This window comes from Saccoglossus kowalevskii, chromosome 2, assembly GCF_978046115.1.
Source record: "Saccoglossus kowalevskii chromosome 2, keSacKowa6.1, whole genome shotgun sequence".
NCBI lineage: Eukaryota > Metazoa > Hemichordata > Enteropneusta > Harrimaniidae > Saccoglossus > Saccoglossus kowalevskii.
The window spans coordinates 25,859,949-25,884,157 of record NC_140642.1 but is presented as its reverse complement, the minus strand read 5'-3'; the positions used below and the strand labels follow the sequence as shown (position 1 = coordinate 25,884,157).

At 34.5% G+C, this 24,209-nt stretch overlaps 1 protein-coding gene across 2 annotated transcripts in view; it reads left to right on the top strand.

The window, feature by feature from the left end:
• The window catches only part of LOC100371288 (striatin-3-like), a 34,353-nt gene extending 11,401 nt beyond the window's left edge, over positions 1 to 22,952 (top strand). Inside the window, exons 6-17 of one of the 2 annotated variants that reach the window (XM_085493608.1) lie at positions 124 to 325; positions 1,037 to 1,187; positions 1,330 to 1,446; positions 1,842 to 1,970; positions 2,801 to 2,889; positions 5,808 to 6,034; positions 6,899 to 7,020; positions 7,461 to 7,628; positions 7,949 to 8,089; positions 8,982 to 9,089; positions 12,881 to 12,967; positions 20,003 to 22,952. In XM_085493608.1, coding sequence (XP_085349734.1) covers positions 124 to 325; positions 1,037 to 1,187; positions 1,330 to 1,446; positions 1,842 to 1,970; positions 2,801 to 2,889; positions 5,808 to 6,034; positions 6,899 to 7,020; positions 7,461 to 7,628; positions 7,949 to 8,089; positions 8,982 to 9,089; positions 12,881 to 12,967; positions 20,003 to 20,172 — 1,711 coding nt within the window. In that variant the 3' untranslated portion in view covers positions 20,173 to 22,952. Of the gene's footprint in view, positions 1 to 123; positions 326 to 1,036; positions 1,188 to 1,329; positions 1,447 to 1,841; positions 1,971 to 2,574; positions 2,724 to 2,800; positions 2,890 to 5,807; positions 6,035 to 6,898; positions 7,021 to 7,460; positions 7,629 to 7,948; positions 8,090 to 8,981; positions 9,090 to 12,880; positions 12,968 to 20,002 lie in introns of both variants that reach the window. The other variant, XM_085493604.1, reaches the window with a different exon arrangement.
• Positions 22,953 to 24,209: the final 1,257 nt, after the last annotated feature.

Sequence of the window (24,209 nt, the reverse complement as noted above, 5' to 3'; positions counted from 1 at the left end):
TATATTAATGCTTCCACAAGCAGTGTTCATGAGAATTCAATGACATTTCTATTACATCAGTGTAAACCGTGTAAAAAGTGATTCTTTCTTTTGTTGATGTTGACACCCACTCTTTCTTTGCAGGGGAGTGGACAAAAAAAGGATAGCTCGGGAGATAGCTGAAGGTATATTAGACAATGAAACATCAGTTTTATCAACGTTTGATTTTCTGTCGTCAGAGAATTTGGAAGATGATGGGGAAGAAGATAGTGGGGGGTCAGCAGATGATGAATCTGAAGAAAGAGAGGAAGCCAATAAAATGGGTACAATTATTAAAAAGAAAAAGGTAAATATTGATGCATGTATTTATTTCTTCTTGCAATGCTACATCGTAACAATTCCATAACAGCAGATAGCATCAGATTAAATGTCCCAAACATGTGTAACGTCTGCCGTGCTCGAGGGTGCAATCCCAGAATGAACACGGTGAATTCTATGCGTCCTGATTAACATAAATGCTAACACAAACGATGGAAAATATTCAGAGTATGACTTGTTTCACGTATTTTATAATCACACTTCACACATGTGTGTCATTGAATTTTTAATTATAACACAAGGAAGGCAGTCTGTGTAAGATCACAGTGACTGATCACAATGCTAATAGCACTACTTTGCAGTGCATGTTGGTATTTCATGTGTACATATTAAAGTTGCATGGGACCCATAATGGCTCTTGCTCTTGCTCTTTAACTATCAGTACTTCAAATACAAAAGTGCAGAATGTATTTGCTCTGTTTTGTGTGTTGCTTTATGAGAGTTTTCTTTAAAACTGCAACTGTGTTGACCTGGAAGTTTGTAAGTTGTAATAGTCTGTAATGAAGGTACTGAGAATTATGCTAATTGTGAGTGAAACATTTTGAAACAAGTTACATGTCTATTTTTCAGGCATTGGGATTAGCCCTTAAACCCAGAAAAAATTGATAATTATGATAGTGTTCTGAAATTTGCCCTCTTCTCATATAAATGCTAAGAGTATGTTAATTTGTTTGTCTAGCCAACAGTTGGTAATGAAAGCATGGCAGGTATGGAGGATGTTCTAGCTGCTGATGCAGAAACAGAAGAAGCTTTAGCAGAATTTGATTTCCTTGTACAGGAAGCAGGAGAAGGTGCAGGAGAAGCACACGCGCACACAGAATGGGCAATAGGTGAGTTCACAACTTCAATCAAAAGCTGAAACTTTCTGAATTCTGATCACTTTGCAAGTGCAGTGTATTGTCTGTAGTAGTCTGTGCTCGCCCACTATTTCTATGCAATAGGATTCATGTTGTGTTCACTTGTCTTTTACAGATAAGAAAGGTGATTTGTCACCAACTGGTGAAGGATGGGGTAGCGTAGATCAAAGTGTTATTAATAAACTTAAAGAAGATTACAAGAAAGCAAGGAAAGGCAAAAAAGCTGTGTCGCGTAAGTATTGTCTGGAAATGTTCTCCTACTCTCAGTGTCTAATAAAGTTTGAGATAATTTTAAATTGTTTAATTATGTAACAATGTTGATGATAATTCTAATTTATACTTTAATAATTATTAATGTGCTGTTTATAAATGTTAAACTTCAACCCTAGCCGACTTGTCTTAAATCTGAATGGATAGCTCCGTTTGCTCATCATGATCAATGAGAGACTGTTATTCTTCTGTACATGTGTATTCTGGTAATCAGACTGAAAGCTCACATGTCTGGATATAAAGTTTTGGGCCAGCTTGCAGCATCTGTGGTGAATGGTAACATCGTTAAACTGACCGATTGAGCAGTGAATGAATGAGACAGTTGCATGACTGAATCTTTATATATGTTATCACTAGGTCCAAAAAGGAGTACTTTACAATCTATGTTAGCAAATCTACAAGGTGAAGAGGATATGCCTCTTGATAGTTCTGGCTCACCTCTTCGGAGTGGGAGACGTTCAGATATAGATCTCCCTGAAGAAGGAGGTAACTACTTACCGTCCCTCACCACCACCACCATCATCATCATCATCATCATTTCTCCTTGTTAAACACTTCTGTAACAAAACTATATAATTTCATGTTTGCACCGATGTCTTGAATAAACTCTTGCTGCTGTTTGTTATATAGACGCAATGAAATTCATACACGCAGAAAATAGTCTCTTATGTTTGCTTTTTAGATAATTTTTTTTATATAAAATGCGCTGATATCATTTCTTTACCTTGTGATCTATCATTCTGCTCTAAGCTACATGTAAGCTTTTTGCTAGAAACAAATACAACTAAAGACGAACCTGTTCAGGTAGTGTGATTTTAAAGTGGAAATGAAATTCAACTTCGTGCGTCCTTAGATGACACCGACATCCATGTATAGTACACCATGGGATCTCAGTACAGTATAACCATGGTGAACTAACTCAAATCCTTCACTTGTGATTCTGAAATTTAGTCTTTACTGTAATAGGAATGTGCAGTATCATTTGTTCTCATACTTTTTTTTAAAATTAACATTTTTATGTTATAATCAAGATTTTGTTATTTTATTGCATGTTATGATAGTCTTAGTACTTGTATTAATTTACCACTAGACGGTGGGATAATGCCTTTTGACGCAGGGTCCAGACGACCGGTGGTCGGTATTATTGGTTCCGATGATTCTGCTATAGAGACTACGTATGGCCTGGGAGACCTCGCTGGTCTGTCGGTCTCTAATGAGGCAGACGTCCTTAGCTATGATGTAAGTCTACACTCAAATAAACATATGTTTTGTTACAAAAATTTGACAATCCATTGCCATTGTTATATTTGATACAGACTTAGCTCTTGAGACAGCTCTGCAAGTAGGATTGGGAGAACTGGCTGGACTAACGGTAACTGATGAGGCTGAGCCGCTAAGATGTGAAGTGAGTAGCAGTAAATATCCCAATGTCAGAAATATAAATGTAGTGAGAAATGCACACGCACTGGACTGTTGGCTGATGCACTAATCAAAGCTTCACCTGTCAAAGTGTTTTTTTGTCTTACTTTTATTTTTCATTCTATTTCATTGTATTTTGATGTTTTAGTTTTCCTTTAATCAGAATCAAAAGAATTGTGTTTCTCCTTGAAATTGCCTCCAGAAAGCTTCTACGAACCTACCAGAAATCAGTTGGGCATGGAATGTGTTAATGTTTATTAAATTTCAAAGATATTGTTCATTAGAGCCTGGATTTTAATAATCATATTGAATGCAGGTTCTTTTCTTTGATTTCTTGAATATTTTTTTTAAAAAGAACCTTGTTCACATGTGTAGAGAAATGGAGGGGTGATGAATATTCAGTGGGCTGAACCTGCTGTCTGATCACACACCACAGTGGTTCATGGTTAATAACTAGGTGCTCACACCTTTTCATGCCTTTATTCATCTATTTCCGGATCAATGTTACTGGGCAATGTTTCATCCCAGTGACTTTGTTCACATGTGTCGCACCTCAGGGTTGAACACAAAACTTGGGATTGAGACCAAGACCAAGATCAGTTGAGCTAAAATGGCCCGGGTCAAAACAGGGTTAAAATCTATTCACAAATTTTCCAGCAGTAAGTTAAAACTACGGTAACTCTGCAATTTTCTACACATGTGAACACCACATATTCAGTTCAGGACAACGTCTCGTTAGTTTCTCTATTATTTAAGCGCTAAAGTGGCATGTGATGTATTTTTCACCAATCTTTCAACCATTTAATCCAATACTGAGCCAAAATTCCTCATTCTGGTACCAAATGAGTATTGTCATAGTGATGTGTGATATTTATGATAATATTATGCAAATAGCTGGAAAATGAATTGTTGATCGACAAAAAATAATTTTCCAGCTGTCAAGGCACTGTTTGCATTTGTGTATCACGAACATCATAACATTGTACATCCCATGTGTTGGTAAGACAAAGACAGTATTACACAAGTTAAAAAAATCACAAAAAACTACAGTTCATACCCTTTATTGAAATTGTTTTCAAATACCAAGTTTCTGTTTTGTTTTGTCGTAGTATGTTTGTTGTAAATTACTGGTCTATAAATATTGTTACTGTTTTAGTTTGATGTACTACTGCATCACAGTTCATCTACATTTAATTTCAACCAAAAGAAAGTTTCTTCATGTTATGTGTATGTATTCTCTACATCAGACTTATAAACATGATACAAAAGCAGCCTAACATGTACACCTCAGAGTACGTTTTGCATTATAATTGTTAAAACTAAATTAAAATGAAATTCACTCTAAAATAATGTTAGGTGGTATGATATATAGTATTTACAAATCTCATTATTATCTTACATGAACATTATTAAGTTGTAATTGTGTTTTCTGTATTTGCTCTGTTAGAAACGTGTCTTGATATGAACTAAACACGTTTGTTCCCAAACTCATCATTCTTTTTTCATTTTAAATGTTCTAATGTAGGCCCATTTATTACATCACAGCTGATACAGCATTTATTTGTATTATGAATATTATGTCATATTAGCATTCTTTGCTTGTCATTTTGTGTATTGTTACTGTTATTTACTGTTTGTTTGCACAGTTCTGTTGCATTCCCAAACTGCTTTGCTATTTAGTTATAGTGAACTGCATTGCATGCTGGGAACAGTCTACACATGTAACATCTGTTAGTTTATTTGTCGTATGCTGTAATTTGTTGTTTTTCAAAACACATTTTATAGTGAAAGCATTCAAATAATAGTTTACAGCAAGTCTCAGAAGTATTGGGGCAGCCAATTTGCAAACTCACTAGCGAATTGGCTAACTGTTTGGGTTTTGACTAAACAGTTGGCCCTTCGAATCTCGCTGGCATTGACTCATGGTCGCGTCCACTCTCAGCGAGTCTATATTTCATTAGGGAACATAGAATGCTTTTTCGTAGCCTGGTACATGTCTGGATTCCTCTGAATGATTTGCTTTGCGAAGCGTGATATATGTAATGGGAAAGTAGTTTCCCTGGTCAGTCTGAGAAAGGCCACAGTCAGCTGGTGTACAAGTGATAATATAATAAATGCAATTAATCCACCGATATTTACTATATGGGGCCATCTTGAACACTGATTGAAACTAAATAAAGAGACAAGTTGAGAAATAGTTACCTACAAATCAGGGAGAAAATAAATTTTCACATCCAAATGATTTGTTGGGGTAACATTAAACCAACCGCTCATAAAATTCAACTCATTCATCGTTTTTTTGCGTAGACAATTCCTTGTATACGAACACCTCATTACACAAAGAAAAAAGAACACTTTCCCTGGCATATTTGAAAGCGAAATCGCCATCCAACTAAAGTATGACGACCCCTACTGTTATATAGATTCACACAGAGTGGGCGTGACCACAGGACGGCACCAGCGAGATTGGAAAGCCAACCGTTCAGTCAAAACCAAAGCAGTTAGCCAATTCGCTTGCAAGTTTGCAAATTGGCTGTCCCAATACTTCTGAGACTTGCTGTAAATGTTTGCATTTTTAAATATGGTTATTTCAATACTGTGGTTTGTATGCAAATCGTGCATTTATACGGTACTCAAGATTTTGTGTTATAATTGAATCACTTTCTATATCGATGTCGCTTTTTGTAAACGAAATGCCAGTATCTTCGTATCAAAATGTGATGATATAATCGGAAAATATAGCTTTATTACATCAGTTGTTCAGTATGAAATTTGAATAATGAAAATTTACCAACTCCTACCCAATTGGAAATAAGGATTTAATTTTACTAACAAATAATTAATAGTAATTTAACATGAACCTTATTAATCCCACTGACTTTCAATATTGTCGTTTATTTCTAGATTACCACAGCCAACAAAGAAGCTTTCAGGAAAACGTGGAATCCAAAGTACACGCTACGGAGTCACTTTGACGGTGTGAGGGCACTCACGTTTCATCCTGTCGAGCCGGTACTCATAACAGCCTCTGAAGATCACACGCTTAAGTTATGGAATTTACAGAAAACAGTTCCTGCAAAAAAGAGTGCCTCTCTTGACGTAGAGCCAATTTACACATTTAGAGCTCATTTGTACGTACCTCAGTATTAAATTGATGCATGTGGTGTACTAGGAAACAAATACTTTCGCCAATTTACTAGTACTGTATTTCTCGAGTCATAAGCCAAGGGGCCTCCTCAGAAAGATAAAAATTTGTTTGTTTTACATTGTTACCATGTCACCATCTCGAAAAATTAACCAATTATTTTTGTTCACCATGTGCTAGATTAGGGGAAATATCATTGATTTCCGTAACACTTTCATAATTAAGAAACAAAAATACTGTGAAATACTTTATTTTCGCTGGAATTAATTTTCGCTGAAAAGGCTTTTTGATTGTTTTGTATGGAATTTATTTTTACTGATTTTTGATCAGTTTAATGTGAAATATAGGAAAAAAAGTATATTCACTGGATTTTATTTTCACGGAATCATCCCTTCAGCGAAAATAGCGAAAATAAATTCCAAGCGAAAATAAAGTATTCTACAGTATTTCATTCCAATATTATTTACATGCCATCTGAATTTACGGTGTGAAAGTTATTAGGGTCTGTGGGAAAACTGTTGAAGACAAGATGATGATGATGATCATCATCATCTTTGTTGTTTAATGTATTTTATCGTATGCAAACTCTTTTTGGAAAACAATTTTTGCATGATCTAGTGTTTATTTCAGAGGAATTGTTCGCTCTGACACTGTCACAAATTGTCTAGTTTTCATCATACAGGAAGTGTTCTCTCTTTTACACACTTACCTTCAAATTATAAGTAAATGTTGTATGCATACTTTTTAGAAATTAAAGATAATGTATATTATTCTTACTAGAATTAGGTTGTTTCATACTTGTGTATCGCTAACTGAGCACTGATATGCTGTTTTTCTTTTTAACTTGTAGAGGTGCAGTGTTATCAATAGCTATGGGTGGTAATGGTGATCAGTGTTATAGTGGTGGCACTGACGCTACTATTAGATGTTGGAATATACCAGGGTCGAATATCGATCCATTCGATTCATATGGTAAGTAAAATAGAATCATGTTCTTAGAGCTTATTGATATAGTGAAGTCAGAGATTGTATTTATCAGGGGCCAAATATGACAGGTGATGTCACAAGTATTAATTAACCAGCTCTACGAATAAGGATCACATGTCAAACCCCGATTACCATAGAGAGACCACGTGTTTATAAATCATGTGCTTATTATTCATGGTGTATTAGTGTGGTGATAGTTTTTGATCACTGATGGAATATTACACTGTCTCGGCAGTATATTTTCAAAATAAACTCTCTGTAGGCAGTCTGAAATTATATATATTTTTTTTATTATTCTTTGAACGTGTATCATATGAACAGACTAAATGTCATAACTGTGGCTGATGTGCAATAATGATGCTACTGAATTACTACTAAATGTCTGATATAGATGTAAATTATTTATTTTATGTTTGTTTTATTAGAACCAGGTGTCTTAACAGACACACTTATAGCACACACGGATGCTATATGGGACCTAGCTTATGATGCTACAAGACACCATTTATTGTCCTGTTCTGCTGATAATACTGTAAGGCTATGGAGTCCTCAAAGTAAAACCCCACTTCTAAATACATATACAGGGGAAAGGGGTAAGTGCGCCCTCTAGTGTCCAGTGTTTGAAATTCAGTTATGTGCATTTGCTTATGTGAACATTTTTTCTTGATGGACCCTACTGTTTTATATTTAAATGACTATTGTTTAGCTACGAGTTGTTGACTGTGTTGGCAAAGCTATATACATTGTATATATATGTCATATTTCCTCCACTTTGGAATTGTGGGACAACCTCAATGAGCATAGTGTGTGTACAATTAATCAAACTACTGAATCTATTTGAGATTTATGTCATGAAAACAATCTTAGAGTATATTATAGCATTTATTTCATCTATTTGTTATATTTGTTTAAGATGATGGTACGCCTACGTCAGTTGACTTTGTACGCTGTGATCCTAGTCAAATGGTGACAGGTTATTCTTCTGCTACTGCCGTACTGTATGATCTGGAAACTGCCACGCCTGTACTGAGACTGGAAAGCATGCAGACAGCAGGTAACACACCTCTCTCTTTGTTCTCGGGGGTGGACATTCGGGCATTTTCACCGCATAGCAACCATCACGGTGAAAAAAACAAAGGCCGAGAACTCTCAGAAAACATTACTTTGGGATGGTTGTTGAGACCCCCCTGAACAGTGTAACAAGATCACCCCTGAACAGTGTAACAAGATCACCCCTGCGTGTGTAACGCATATAAATTTGATTGTTCAGGATTACTTCAAAGTTGAGTTTTTGTTCTCTTGAATTTTCACTGGCTCGACGTTCCACGTTTCTCAGCTGCGTGCGCAGCGCCCATAAAAATACGTGGTACAGTGGTGCGCGTCTTAGCAACGTGGAACGTCTGTGACGTAGCTCCGCCCCCAAGGATAATAAATAAATTTGATTAGGAACCTAGTGGTATTTTGGTGTTAGAATGTTTTTCATCAGGGGAAATCACGTAATTTTATTGCTGTGAACTAAACATTTCAGATCTTTAGAAAGGCAGTGTTCGTCACGCAATGCAATGAGCATGCCTTCAAATGTCATGTAAACAATGTAATTTACGCATGTTGTATACATCGCTATGGTACCCATATTAAACATGATATAGTGTAACAAGGTGCAACAACTATAGCACTTTAAGTTCTCACAGAAATCAAATCAAAACACTTGATAGCAAAAAACTATTTACAGATAATTGTTGCACTGTTTACCTAGTTGAATGTAATTTGAGGCTCCGCCCCCATAAGAAGATAAATGTATTCAAACAGGACATCGTACAAATACCAAAAATTGATGAGCAAGTCACCATTTGTATATTCATATTGCTGACATCAAATTAGTATCTTGTGTGACGTTTTCTATAGTTACTTGATTAATTTTGTGTGTATATATTGTAATATTTCAGAAAATGAAGGTTCTTCACAAATTAATAGAGTAGTAAGTCACCCTACCTTGCCAATTACCATTGCTGCATATGAAGACAGGCATATAAGGTTCTTTGATAATAATTCAGGTGAGTACTAAGTCCTAACAATCACATGTCATCTTTACACCTATAACTCAGCGAAAACTTGATTAAGTCCCCATTTGGATTCCAATCTTGCACATGCTTGAACTGATTAAGTTCAAACTTCACAGATATGTCAGACATTATATCAGACATGCACATCCGTTAGTTTCATGATCCAATTCAAGATGGCTGAATGGCAGCCTTTTTGATCACCCAATTTCACCATTCCGGAACGGAATCTTAGGTGTGCATGCACGGATTATGTTCAATATTTGGTTACATACGTTGAACATAATGGGACCTTGATGCACATTATTTTATTTTTTTCAAAATAGCCAAATAATAAATATTTTACATGCTTGGACTGATCTAGTTTAAATTTCACACATGCATGTACAGTACATTTATCACGTAAGCTTTGGCGTTTATAGCATCATTGTCGCCTATGCATCACATCATTGTGGCATCATCGTGGCCTTAGCTTCGCAGTCTCTTGGCATCAGCTTCAAAGTATTGCGGCATCAGTATGACGTCTTTAGAAATGCAATAAAGAAAAAAACATGTACAGAAGATTGTTATGTAATCGATCTTCAAAAGAGCTAGCTGAAGATCAAGCTCAGCATGATCAGTTAGATATAAGTCGCACCTTACTAAACTCTGTGCAATCACGACCAGTATTTGTTTGCACAACAAAACAGAAAACACATCGCTTCAGTGTGTTTACATGAGTGTTGTTCAAAATGTGTGTTAAGATTTGTCAGATTGAATTATTTTCTCGAGTGGATCTTAATCGCCCCAGACCCGATCGTTTAATGAAATTTTCCTGGGTACGTGCATGTGTATCTTTTTGTCAATTTCACATCATTAATAGTACACTCGGTGTCGAAACCTCTGCGACAATTTACAAATACATATTAACATATTATTTAGATGATATGTGAGTAATTTTTGACTCCCGTGTGCGAAGCACAAAAGGAAGTCTTTGCAGTTACCCTGTCTGTATGTCTGTATGTATGTCACTTTTTTTGTTCCACCGTTATCTCAAGAACCACTAATCAAATTTTGGTGAAACTTGGTAAATAGATACTCTGGGATAATGCGCATAGTTGATTAGGTTTTGGTAAATATTTATGAATATTAATTACCTAATTTGCATGATAATTAGCTGATTTTTAGCTGTTTCAAGACTGTTCCACTAATATCTGAAGAACCATTAATTGGATTTTGATGAAATTTGGCACATGGATGCTCTGAACTAGTGCGCAGATTTGATTAGTTTTGGGTAAAAATCTATGAATATTAATTACCTGATTTGCATGATAATTAACTGATTTTAAGCTGTTCTATGACTGTTCCACTGATTTTTGAAGAACCACTCATTGGATTTCAATGAAACTTGGCACATGGATGCTCTGAACTAATGCGCAGATTTGATTAGTTTTGGGTAAAAATCTGTTAATATTATTAATTATCTAATTTACATAATGATTAATCAATTTTCGGCTTTTCCACTGATATCTCAAGTACTAATCATAACATTTCAATAAAACTTGGTACATAGGTGTCATATGACACTGCACAGACCTGATAGTTTTTAAGGTAATATCAGTACATATTAATTACCTAATTTGCATAATTAATTAATTTTCGCTTTTGATATTTCGAGTAGTAATGATCACTTTTCAATGAAACTTGGTACATAGTTACTTGAGGACTGTGCAGAGACCTAATTAGTTTTTGGGTAAAATATTTGTGCATATTAATCACCTTATTAGCATAATTAGTTAATTTTCAGCTTTTCACCTGATATCTCAAGTACTAATCATCACATTTCAATGAGACTTGCGACATTTTTTCAAGGACTATGCAGAGACCTGATTAATTTTGGGATAAATAATTGTGCCTATTAATTACCTAATTTACATAGTTAATTTTTTGCTGTTCTATGGCTGTTGCACTGATGTCTAAAAACCACTCATCACATTTCAATGAACCTCAGACTATGCACCATATTAGTTCTTGGTAAATATTTATGCTTCTTAATCACGTAATTAACATAATTAATTAATACTGATATCTCAAGTATTGATCATCGCATTTGAATAAAACTTGGTACATAAATGCTCTAGGACAATAGACAGTCTGATTAATTTTGGGATAAAATCTGTTCATATTAATTCTCTAATTAGCATAATAATTAATATTTTTTTGGTTCTAATCACATTTCAATGAAACTTGGTACATTGTGCAGACCTTTAGTTTTACACTTAAATCTGTTCATATTAGTTACCTTATTTGCATAATTAGTTTTCAGCTATTCCATCAATATCTCAAGTACAAGTTATTTTGAATTAATTTTTAATGTGTCCCCAAAACTCTCAGCACACGGGAGTTCTTTCTAAGCTTTCTTTGATTCTATTCATGTGCATCAGTCGATCCCTGGTCCACCGTAAAATTACCAATGTCATGTTGAATCACCCCTGCACCGATGTGTAAAATGGGTCTCATTATGTGATAAACTATAAGAGCTAGATGCAATAAAAGAAAAATGAAAAGCTTGTTGTCATGACGCCAACTTTTGATGGCACCGTCAGCCAATAGTAGATATGGATTTACGTAACTCTGTTACTTAGTACTAAACCAAGTCAAAGTAATTCACCTTCGTTTGTTTACCAGATTTCCCTCAGTGTAGTTTCAAATATATAAAAAACATAGTACGATGCTATTACATTTTAAAAACTTGACGATCACATTTTTTTAAACCAACACTTTCTAATGTCTACCTGCTTGATTCAGGGAACAAATTTGTAGCTGAACGTCAGTCAATCTTGATAATTGGACGGGGTCATGCATGATTTAGCTTTAACAGAGTTTAGATGAATACAGCTTGCATGTAAAAACGTCTGTGTGAATACATATACAGCTAACTACGATACTTGATACAATGATGCGAAGTGATAACCTCCTCAACTTTATAATGTTGTGACACTGATGCAACGCTGAAGCCATAACAATGCCATAATGATGCGATGCTGACACTGAATTGATGCCAAAGCTTCTGCGATAACTGTACTGTACATCAGACATATCGGACAAATGCACATGTTTTTTTGTCACCATCAAATCCAAAAAGGGTGAATAGCAGTCGTCTTGTTTAAACAAATCCACAGAGCCATAACTCATTCATGCCTGGATAAATCAAGTTCAATCTACACACATACATCACACATGCATCACACATGCATCACACACGCATCACACACGCATCACACACGCATCACACATCAGGTTATCTAACAATGACTTGTTTTACAATGACATAGTTGGTGATTTACTTAGATTAAAATATTCAGGCATTAGGCTAAATTGGATAAAATGTTGTGTACCTCCTAAACTGTTTTATAGTAGTCTGTTTCCAAATGCACGATTTCTTTTCTTACCCTTTGAATGTTGACTTCATTGTTAGAGCTCCCTCTACAGGTCATTTTACGTTAATCGATTTCATGATTGTGTGAGGGAGCCCTCAGTGCTAAATAATGAGGTAATATTTAGTTGTTGATTGAGGGCGCTATACTACTCCAACACAAGCAATGTTATAGCAATTCTTTTATTTATTTATTTATTTAATTCAATATAGATTATGCTTTGCTAGTCCACTTTTCTCTCATAAAACCAGTACATTTAATATAACCTAACCTATAACCTGAATTTTGTCCATATGCAGATTAGCTCAACACTTTTTGAGCTGCTGACAATCCATTTAAAATAAAATGTTTGTATTTTTGTGTTCCCAGGTAAAATGATTCATAGCATGGTTGCTCATTTAGACGCTGTAACAAGCTTAGCTATTGATCCAAATGGACTTTATCTATTATCAGGAAGTAAGTCTCTCTTTTTAACTTCTATGTTATTACATGCTCAAATTTTTTTTTTCGGTTAAAATTATTTTCCATAATAAATGAGTATAATGAATTATATTTAAAGAGGTAGTTTGGATAACTGAGCATTTTTTATCATGTTTCATTGATTTTATTTGATATTGTATCTTGATGAATACTTGATGGTAGGATTTTATGGTACAATAAAAATAATGTTTTTGCAATAAACATAGCACTGGTTCATTCATTGAAATGAACAGTGCCTCTTTAACTTGATTAATCTTTTTCGCTCATTGAGACCAGTTTTCCACAGGGTTGAACGAAGTCGGTTTATAATAAATAAAAATTGTAACATACTTTGAGCAAAAAAAATATATTTACAATTTTTTTTTTTTTTCAAATTTTAAAAGAAGTGCTATGATTGAGAGTATTCTGTATCTTGATGAATATGTTGGACTGTGTGTTAAAACACATACACATGATTCAAATACTTACCTACAGACTTTCGTGATAAACCATTACAAATTGTGTACATTAATTGCTGATTTTCCTGTACTTTGTATTGAGTGGAAATTTATCAGAAATTACAGGTGAAGTACCGTAGACTACAAATGTACTTGGTTGGTGTAAATTTTTTCGTAAGAGCATTTATTATTTAAATATAAAATATATAGATTTTTGTTTGTGGACAGATGTAAATTTCTAGACGTAATCTAGTTGTCTGTATATTATCGCTAGTTCAACTAAATCTATCAGTCTGGGTATTAATTAATCATGCATTCTTAAATAGCTGATCCACTATTTGATTTTCTACATGTATTGGCTGTAAATTGAATTAGACTTGAGTTTATTCAGGCGAGACATTCAGCAGCGCGTGTGAAGATTACTTGATTAATCCTCTGTGTTAATACCATGGAGCTAAAGCATCTGACCTGTGTCTGTTCTCGTTGAGAAGAAAAAAAATACGTGTTTATTATCTTCCCTCTGGAAACAATCCACAGGGGTGCTTATTATTGGTATTAGACCTGATGAACACAGGAGAATATACACAGGAGTTAATAGAATTCACCAAATACTAGGCATGATTGAATTTTTGAGGGTTATTCCATTTTATTCAGCAGCTGGGACATATTTCTGACTATTTCGCATTTGATAGCTTGTGTATGAATGCCTAATATTGATGTACCCGTAACTATTGTTGGTCAGAGTGAATCTACTTTCTTATATGTTTTTAGATTAAAATGGAAAGTCTGCGTGTAGATGGTAATAGACATACTGGCCTTCATTAGGCGTAGTTTAGAAGCGGAAACTTTAATATTTATTGGATTGATATGTGCACTGTAATGATTTGCTTGGTTGATGGCATGCTGACATGTCAAAGTGTACTCTGTAAATACATGTATATCATTTTTATCAGATGTGGCATGTTTTTCAATGAATTTAGAGTCTTGTTAAAAAATGTATTACTTTTGCCATGCCTGTATAGCACCCGTATGCAGGTCTCAGGATTTTATCAATCAAATCATAAACAAACAATTCGCTTTGGAGGTGGCAGAGTTTTAATTTTTATTAGTAGTTTATTATATTTTAGTTATAAAATGTTTGTAGAATTTACAGTGGAAGTAATTTCAAACAATGAAAGTGTGAAACTTGGTTTTCAAGCTAGGCCAATAAACTGAGGGGTTCAACTACTGTATTTATCCGGGTAAGCGCCCAGGGTCCTGAACATGGAAAATTGCCAAAAAATAGGGGTGGGCGCTTGCCAGTATATCCCTGGCAAAAAAAACGAAAATTCTCGAATGGCAACACGCAGATCAAACTGCGGCAGGGAATAGAACGGCAAATGAAAACATGCAACAGAAATATATGAACAATATGCAACATTAGAAGTAAAACAAAAATAATGTATTGCTTATAATGTGACAAATAAACCAGAAATAATAAAAATCGACAGTGAGGAATCATTTGAATTAGTATTTCCCCGCCGACAAACACGCCCAATACGCGTGAACTCAAAATGAATTAAAATGTCAGGGGTTAAACTGTGTAAAATGATTACCAGTCTCGACAAATTACGAATCAACTGTCATACAAGATCAATAATAATTTACAAAATTTACACAGTAAAAATTATAAAAATTCATAGCTGTTTGAAAAAACTTCTCAGATATTTATTTGTACATGTACGTTCATTGTCATCCTAGTCAAACTCAAAACCCTCGAAGTCCAAGTCGGCATCACTGTAGCAGTCAAACAAAATCCCTACAACTTCTTCCTGAAGTTCGATATCGTCCCACACAATTTGGATTTGGCACTTTTAATCCACGGATTTCGCAGTCTGTCAGCTTGGCACTTTTCATTCATGTCTAATCACAATAAAGAGAGACGGGGTCGCTCTGCTGCGATGGCACACGATCTTTTGTTTACAGTCTGGCAATCATCTTTGGCCTTTATGCATCTGCTTTACTGATTGGCTAAGAATGACATCACTACTAGTATTTCATCATAAAGGTCAAATCGTGACATTGCTTTCTTATCAGACTCGACGCTTATCAATCACGGTGAAAGTTATCATTCACGGTGAAAGTTATCATTCACGGTGAAAGTTATCATTCAGCAAATTCCGGCGGTTGGAATATCTCACTACATGGATATCACGGTGGGCTTGAAATAGGAAGTTTTTTTTTATCAGAAGAATAGTTTTCATTACAGAAATGCAATAGCGGTGATGAAAGATGGTAAAAAAGTTGGCAATCTTTGGCGTGACATTGCAAAATTGCTGGCCCCAGCTATGGATTCGCAAGCTGCTACCAAATATTTTTTAAAGCCAAAATAACGTGATTTCAACCACTCTCTCAGTATGGGCTGCTACAATATTGCAACATTGGTTTAATTGTTGATGATTCTACGGTCGACTAGGTGCGACACTTGCTTCGCGGCTCTCCTTATACGATTTGCTTGAATCGTTTCTGAGGAAGCACAAAACGAAACGCCCAGCCCTTTTTAGGACCACGACATATTTCAAAAAGAGAACTACCTATTCTGCTTTAATATATATTTTTATAGACATGCTGACTGTTATGATTCTGAAAAAAAAAATCTTGAAAAATAAATGTAAATCAGCAGTGAACGCGTTGCCCTGAAGGCAGAAAGCGAAATACTTATTTTGCTGTCACAGCTATCTCGCATTCACCCCTTGTTTTACGCAATTAACAATTATATTTAAAGAATTTAAAGCATCACGACAGACTGCAAGAAAGTCAACTGTTAATACAGCCACAGTCAACGAATAGAAAATAGTTTTTTGTTATTTTTTGTGTAGAAAAAGACCCCCGGGCGTGTGCCCAATATATTACCTCAACTTCTTTATTGTGTCAAAAGTGGGGGGTGGGCGTTTGCCCGGGCATGGGCTCTTACCCGGATAAGTACGGTAATAGAAAACTTTCAACAATTTTTTCTTTAATTCAAACAGTAAATATGAACAATAGGTAATGGCTTCTAGGGTTGGTGGATATGATGTAAAGTGATAAAATACTTCAAAATAACCAGATGTTTTTGGGTAATAGACGGATGTCTCTGAATGCCCAATGACCCATTGCAATGCAGCTGTCTGGCCATCTGCTCTCGCTGCTAATGTTCAAGAATTACTAATGGAAAGGGCAAGGTTGCTGTTGTTGTTGCGCTATGTTTAATTTCACATACTATTACATTAATATCTATTTATAATAGCCATTGTCACTTGAATTCAATTCAGTGTTATACCTGTATACAAAGTGTAATCAATGATTTTATATGGTGTAATTAATTGGCATTCTTTATCACTGTGTGTGACAAATGGACAAAGAATAGCAATAGTGGCGTTTACATTAGCGTACACAATCAATATTACATGTGTGCAGTCCGATACTAATTCGACAGAGTGGCATTTGATGTCTATTTTAATTGAAATCCTGTAGAATACTTCGCTGAAGGAATGATTCAGTGAAAATAAAATCCAGCCAATATATTTTAATATTTTTATTTTTTTTTATTTTACATTCAACTCGTTAAAAATCAGTGAAAATAAAATCCATACAAAACTCCCTAAAAGTCTATTCAGCGGAAATTAATTTCAGCTAAAATAAAGTAGTTAACAGTACAAGGAGATTTGTCAAAGCACACAATCTTGTTTTGAAATCTATAAGTATTTGTATTATTATTCTTACGGTATTCATATTGACTCCTATTTCCATTAGGGTAATATCCAACTCCCTGTTTCTCCCCTCTTCCCGCTTTCCATATACTTCCTTAAAGCCTCTCATTTATAATTAGCTGCCGTCATGGATAGTCTTATTAAAACTGCCAAGTATCCCCCTTTACAGCTTCTCCTGTGGTTGTAACATGAATCCTGGTGATCACTAATGAATCTAATTATTGTAGGCATGTCTGTATAAAACTCTATTCTATTCACCTTCAATCATCATCTTTTTGCTCAATTCTCATTTTACACTTGGCAATTCTCTTTCACAGAAGCACTCAGTAAATTAATAATAAATGAAAAAAAGCACATTGATTTAGAAATAGTGATTTTTTTTTTTGTTCCCATTTTTCTGCTTGTATATTATTTATAGTGGTGCGGCTAATATTTTTACATATGCATAGTTTTATGACTAGGCATCGTTCATATCAAGAAAAGATTTTTCCTGTTCCCCCACCATATATAATTATTTCCCTCCCTGAATTGTTTTCATAACATCTCAGAAATAACCGAAAGACTAGGTAGATAACTTCTCATCTCCATAGCAACACATCATTACGCTATGGAAGACACTGATGTGCTTTTAGCATCTACTCAGGCATAAACTTCCTGTTGCGAAAAATCCCATCTATTTTGTTCTTACCGTTTCTTACATCCTCCGATGGCAGACAGCTCTTTTTAAATCCTTAGACTTGTTGTTAATATGTGTGACTCGCAGCTGACGAGTTTGAGTGGCTATAGGCGCCATTGTGAAGTGTTAAAGCATGTTTGCAAAAAGCAATATCACACCTTTCCATCTCCGCCATTGTAGTAGTCATACACCTATGCAAGTATTGAGAATGTTGCTGTAAAATACCAAAATAGCAACGTTTTAGCAAGTACGACCTCTTTTCTGATTTTAGCCGAATCATCTCTGTCAACAAGAATCACGTTTTGAAAATAAAAGCATCTTGGATTAATTGAGAACCAGTGTCGGCAGGATAAACTTGTTTTGTAGTACAAATGTACTTGTGAGCACTGTTCACTTTATATGATTAGTAGCCATTAAAATTTCTGAATAGCATGCATACTATATCTCGTACAGAGAAAATCATTCTAGGCACTATTGCCATGGCTACCAGTGCAATCTTTCAGTCGGTTGTCTACTTTTATATTATCATCTCCAACCTCTGAAAAACTACAAACTTGGTGGTTATCTATTTAAAACCTACCAGCTAGATTGCATTGCATTGCATTGCTTTGCTATTGCTATTGCGGTTGTATTTCATTGATTAACAGCAATATTCTATTTTATTTTAAATAATGAAGCTTTGACACTGATACTTTATTGGACTTTATTTTTTAGCTCAGCTGTCGACTTTGTCGAGCAGAGCTTATCATACGAGTGATTGTTCGTCGTCGTGGTTCGTGTCAATGTTTTACTTTTTCGACTTCTTCTTGAAAACTACAAGCCTGTTGCTTTGATATTTGGTGTATACGTACCTTGGGTAGACCTCTCTTAGATTTGTTCATTTCATGATGATATCTTCAATTCTCTAATTTTGGTGAATATTTGTCATTTTGGGTAGAAAGTGATATTTTCAACTCCTTGTTAAAAACCGCAAGTCCAATTGCTTTGATATTACATATATAGGTACTACATGTGGACCTCTCTCAGATTTGTTCATTTTGTAATGATATCTTCAATTCTCTAATTTTGGTGAATATTTTTGTTGATTTTGGTAAAAAGTGATATTTTCGACTTCTTGTTGAAAACCGCAAGTCTGATTGCTTTTATATTATACATATATAGGCACTATATGTTGACCTCTTTCAGATTTGTTAATTTCGTGGTGATATCTTCAATTACCTAATTTTGATGATTATTTTTGTCATTTTTGGTGAAACATGATATTTTTGAATTCTTGTTGAAAACAGCAAGGCTTGTTGCTTTGATACTATACATATTGTTCATTGTTTAATGATATCTTCTGTTCTTTATTGAAATGTGCATTTCTAACAGCGGAGCTATCTCAGCCGACAGGCTGCTTGTTTTAAACTACTTATTCGTATTTATATTTAATAAATACATTATGTAGGTTCCGTGGATGACTTTGTAACAGTCTTTAATTCCTAAAAATTAACGCAACCATCTCCCTCATCCTGTATCGGTGAGGGAGAAAAATGTTGCTTTAAAGGCTGTATTTTGTCTTTGTCCACCTTACTCTCTGTCTGTTTCATGATGATTAACACAGCAATAATATCCGAGTCGTTCTGACAGTATCCAGTCATGTGTTAAAAGTTCCTGTGACAATTTATACTGATTGTATCTTTAAAACATCATTTCTTCCTACATATTCTAGTAACAGTCCTAATTTAGACTGATAGTAAATCATACTTATTTCGAGTGTCTGAATAAAACTGTTTTACCAGTGCTAGTAAATCTCTGCCTGAAAATTAGTGTAGGATGCTCTTTTTTTTTTTTTTTTTTGTATATTCTACATAATATAAGGACTTTTCAACTGTATATTAAGTGTGATGTGCAGTCGTGGAAAAGTAGTTAAGAAGTTGACTTATTTATGGTGCTATTAGGTAGTGATTTGAATCATAGTGTTAAATTAGGAGTGGAATTGAAATGTACTGTTTTAGAGTTCCTATCCTATTTTCACTCTTAATTTAGTAGGTTTATTCTCTCCAAACAACTTCTTGATTTGAGTTCTGGTACTGAGCTTTAAAAAACAACAACATGCAATTCCCATGAGAAATATTGAGATTGACACAGACACCTTTAATTCTAACAATGTTATTTCCTTTCTCCGCAGGCCATGATTGCTCTATTAGGTTATGGAATCTTGATAGTAAAACATGTGTACAGGAAATAACGTCGCATCGTAAGAAATTTGATGAAGCCATCTACACAGTCGCTTTCCATCCATCCAAACCTTACATAGCAAGCGGGGGTGCCGATGCCTTGGCAAAAGTCTTTGTATGATAACCCCTTTTAATATGCTTCTAAGAAGTACATTTTATCTTCAATGATGGACTCTATACGTGCAGAGGACTGCAAACAAGAAAGGATGAGGCAAAACAAGAACTTCCCTGCTCTGTGAATGCACAATTGTTTGAGTCCTCAAACTATTTTGTATAATATGATATCTAGCCTGTATCGTTCTCTGTTCATGCTTGCCGTCTTTCAACGTCTGTCTCCTAAATGTATGTGAATGAAGCAATCAATTTATATGTCTGAGTTTTACATGTTTCTCTCGGGTGATAATTGTTACGTATTTGCTTCTTCTGTTACATGTATGTTTCTATGTCCTGATTGCCATCTTCTCCCTTTCTTTAGCCACTTGGTGATTTGGTATGTTTGCCCTTCCCCTTCCTATGACAAATTATTCAACGCCCTGTATAATAAGCCTGTCACTGTGCAGATAAATGCCTAATACATAACTTTGGTATATATACATATTATATATATATGAATTTCTTTGAAACGTATTTTGAAATTTGCGCAATTTTTTTTTTCAAAAAAAACCTTTCGATTTGTTGCATGCCAAAGGAAAAAAGTCAGGCATTATAATTCTTGTTTTATGTTAATTGTTAATGATTTTCCTGAGCGAGTTGTTGCAATAGATGTATACAAAACAGGGACGCATTGCTTTACTCTATTTTACTTGTTTTACATTCTTAGTCAAAGCTGGTGCTCTAGTGTGAAATACCAAATGCTGGATTTTAATTAATATGCAAACAAATAGTGTGCTGTCATTTGCGTACATTATGTCCTGCTTTTTGATCTAGATGAGTTGAGTTTAAGTGGTTTCCAAATGCATTGCCATGCAAATGTCCAAGTTCTCTTCTTAATGCCCTTCCTGCCTGCCTGCCCTCCCTCCCTCCCTCCCTCCCTCCCTCCCTCTCTTTATTATGCTTTCTCCTTTGGTTATTGCACTGTATTTCTGATGAACACTTTATTTTGTAGGTTTGAATATGTTTATGGACTCCCTCTGTACAGTTTAAATATCAACCATGTCTTAGTATTTCATTGATGTCCCTAACTGTACAAAAGAATATTTTCTATGAGTTTTGACCAAAATTGGAATTACAGAAATAGCATCATCCTGGGATCTTCTTAAATGAGTGACGAAAAAAATAATAATAATGAGTTGTTGTACGTAGTATTTATTATAACTATAGTGATTGTATTTTGGTGATGCAGACATATTTTAGAGTTCCAGGTTTATATTATTTTTCACTTAATATACCTTTTTTTTTTGTGAGATGAATGTAAAAGAAGCTCTACCAAGTGTTTAGATCTGTACTGGTGGTTCAGTTTTGTCTGTATAATCCCGTCAGTCTATCCCCGTTTGAATCTGTTGTCTTATTCCCAGTGCATATCACTATCTTACGTAATAGTTATGGGATTATTGTTATTGGTTCATGGATAATCTCTAATTGTGAGATTTGTTCATTTTAGATGCAATTTTAGTTTAATTTGTTTTTTACTGTTCAAGTGACCTGCAAATATTTTTATTTCAAAAACAAGATTACCAGTCTCGGAGCAGTCATATGTGAGCCCTCATTGTTATCAAGATTTGACACATATCTAAAATCATCCGGTTTAGTTGAATGTAGAAGTCAGAGAAGAGTATAGAAAATTTAACAAAAATGCTCTCACATGAAGCAGCAGGACTAATATCTTTAATAAAAAAAATCTGCCCCATGACTAGATATTGATTATTGCGAACTACAAAGGTCTAATTTATAAGAGTACACATTCTGTGCTTTCAGAATATATATAGTTTGTTGGTGGTTCTAAATGCCAAGTGTTAAAATACTGTAAAATACTTTATTTTTGCTGGAATTAATTTTGGCTGAAAAGACATATTGGCTGTTTTGAATTATGTCTATTTTCACTGATTTTTGATAAGTTGAATGTAAAACGTAGAACAAAATGTATTTTCAATGGATTTAATTTTTGTCGATTCATCCTTTCAGCAGAAATAAGCGAAAATAAATTCCAGATGTAAATAAAGTATTTTGCAATACACAGGTTTACGCTAACAATTCTGGTTCTAATGTGTTAAAAAGATTAAATAAAACAAATGATGTGCAAATTGCTAGCTGGGAAGAAGGCTCAGTTTCACACTGTAGATTGATCTGGAGAGGCACTTAAAAGTACTGAATGTTTCAACCATTCATTCATTGCTACACGCAGTCTTGGTGGACATTCACCAGTTTTGTATTTCGGACATTTCAAATTTTGAGGAAAAATTTTATTAAAATGTGAAATTCTCCTGTCTCTGTTTAATGGCCAAAGCTAGTGATGCCATGACATCAACGTTTCTATCAAATAGCATAGGAGATGTTATTTTTTGGCAGGTTAAATGAATAATTAATAAATTTTGCAATGTGTGATATAATTTTTTGTCACATTTGCTCTGATTGTCAGGGTTTTTTAGCTTGTTCTATTTTGTATGACTTCATATTCAAAAATCCATATATAGCAATGATAGATTGAGAAAATTAAAAAAAAAACTCATTGTACAGAACGAAGAGAAAATGAACACAAGAGTTGTATAATTTAAATGTGCGATGTCTTGATGGTTTACTAAACATGTATTGTGACCTTCCAACCGTTTGGAATTGTAACATTTTTCGACACTTGTGTCTTATGGGTATTCTTGGCGATTTAAAAAAAAAAGCCCACCCAACTTACCTGTTAATCTATTTGATGAATGATACATCATTAAAACCAACTTCATGTAAAATACTGAACTGGTCGTGTCTTGTTTCATCTGATGTTCAGAGAATGTGTGGTTTGATTGTAATAAATTTTAATGGAGACCTTGCACTGATTCCCTGTCATTATTGGTCTTGTAGTTAAATCCTAGATAATCTACTTGGGTACTATTAAGTTTATTCTTGTTATTGAAAATGTATAACAAATTCAAGGTCATTTGTTCCCCACTATTATATTTATGTTTTTGACTCCTGTGTACAAAGCACACAATTGGGAGTCTTTGCAGTTTGTGTTTGTGTGTGTGTGTGTGTGTGTGTCCGTCCGTCCGTCCGTTCCACTGATATCTCAAAAACCATACATCAGTTCTCGATGAAACTTGGTGCATTGATGCTCTGGACCAATGCACAGATTTGAAAAAGTTTTGGTAAAAATTCATGCATATTAATTACCTAATTTGCATGATAATTAGCCAATTTTCAGGTGTTTCTGACTGTTCCACTGATATCTGAAGAACCACTAATTGGATTTCAATGAAACTTGGTACATAGTTACTCTGAACTAATGCACAAATTTGATTAGTTTTGGGTAAAAATCTGTGCATATTAGTTACCTAATTTGCATAATGATTTGTAAATTTTTAGCTCCGCTGTCGACTTTGTCGAGCGGAGCTTATCATATGAGTGATTGTCCTCCGTCGTCGTCCGTCCGTCGTCAGTGTCAATGTTTTACTTTTTCGACTTCTTCTTGAAAACTACAAGTCTGAATGCTTTGATATTTGGTGTATATGTACCTTGGGTAGACCTCTCTTAGGTTTGTTCATTTCATGTTGATATCTTCAATTCTCTAATTTTGGTGAATATTTTTGTCATTTTTGGTAAAAAGTGATATTTTCGACTTCTTGTTAAAAACCGCAAGTGCAATTGCTTTGATATTACATATATAGGTACTACATGTGGACCTCTCTCAGATTTGTTCATTTTGTAATGATATCTTTAATTCTCTAATTTTGGTGAATATTTTTGTCATTTTTGGTAAAAAGTGATATTTTCGACTTCTTGTTAAAAACCGCAAGTCCAATTGCTTTGATACTACATATATAGGTACTACATGTGGACCTCTCTCAGATTTGTTAATTTCGTGATGATATCTTCAATTCTCTAATTTTGGTGAATATTTTTGTAATTTTTGGTACAAAGTGATATTTTCGACTTCTTGTTAAAAACCAAAAGTTCAATTGCTTTGATATTACATATATAGATACTACATGTAGACCTTTCTCAGATTTGTTCATT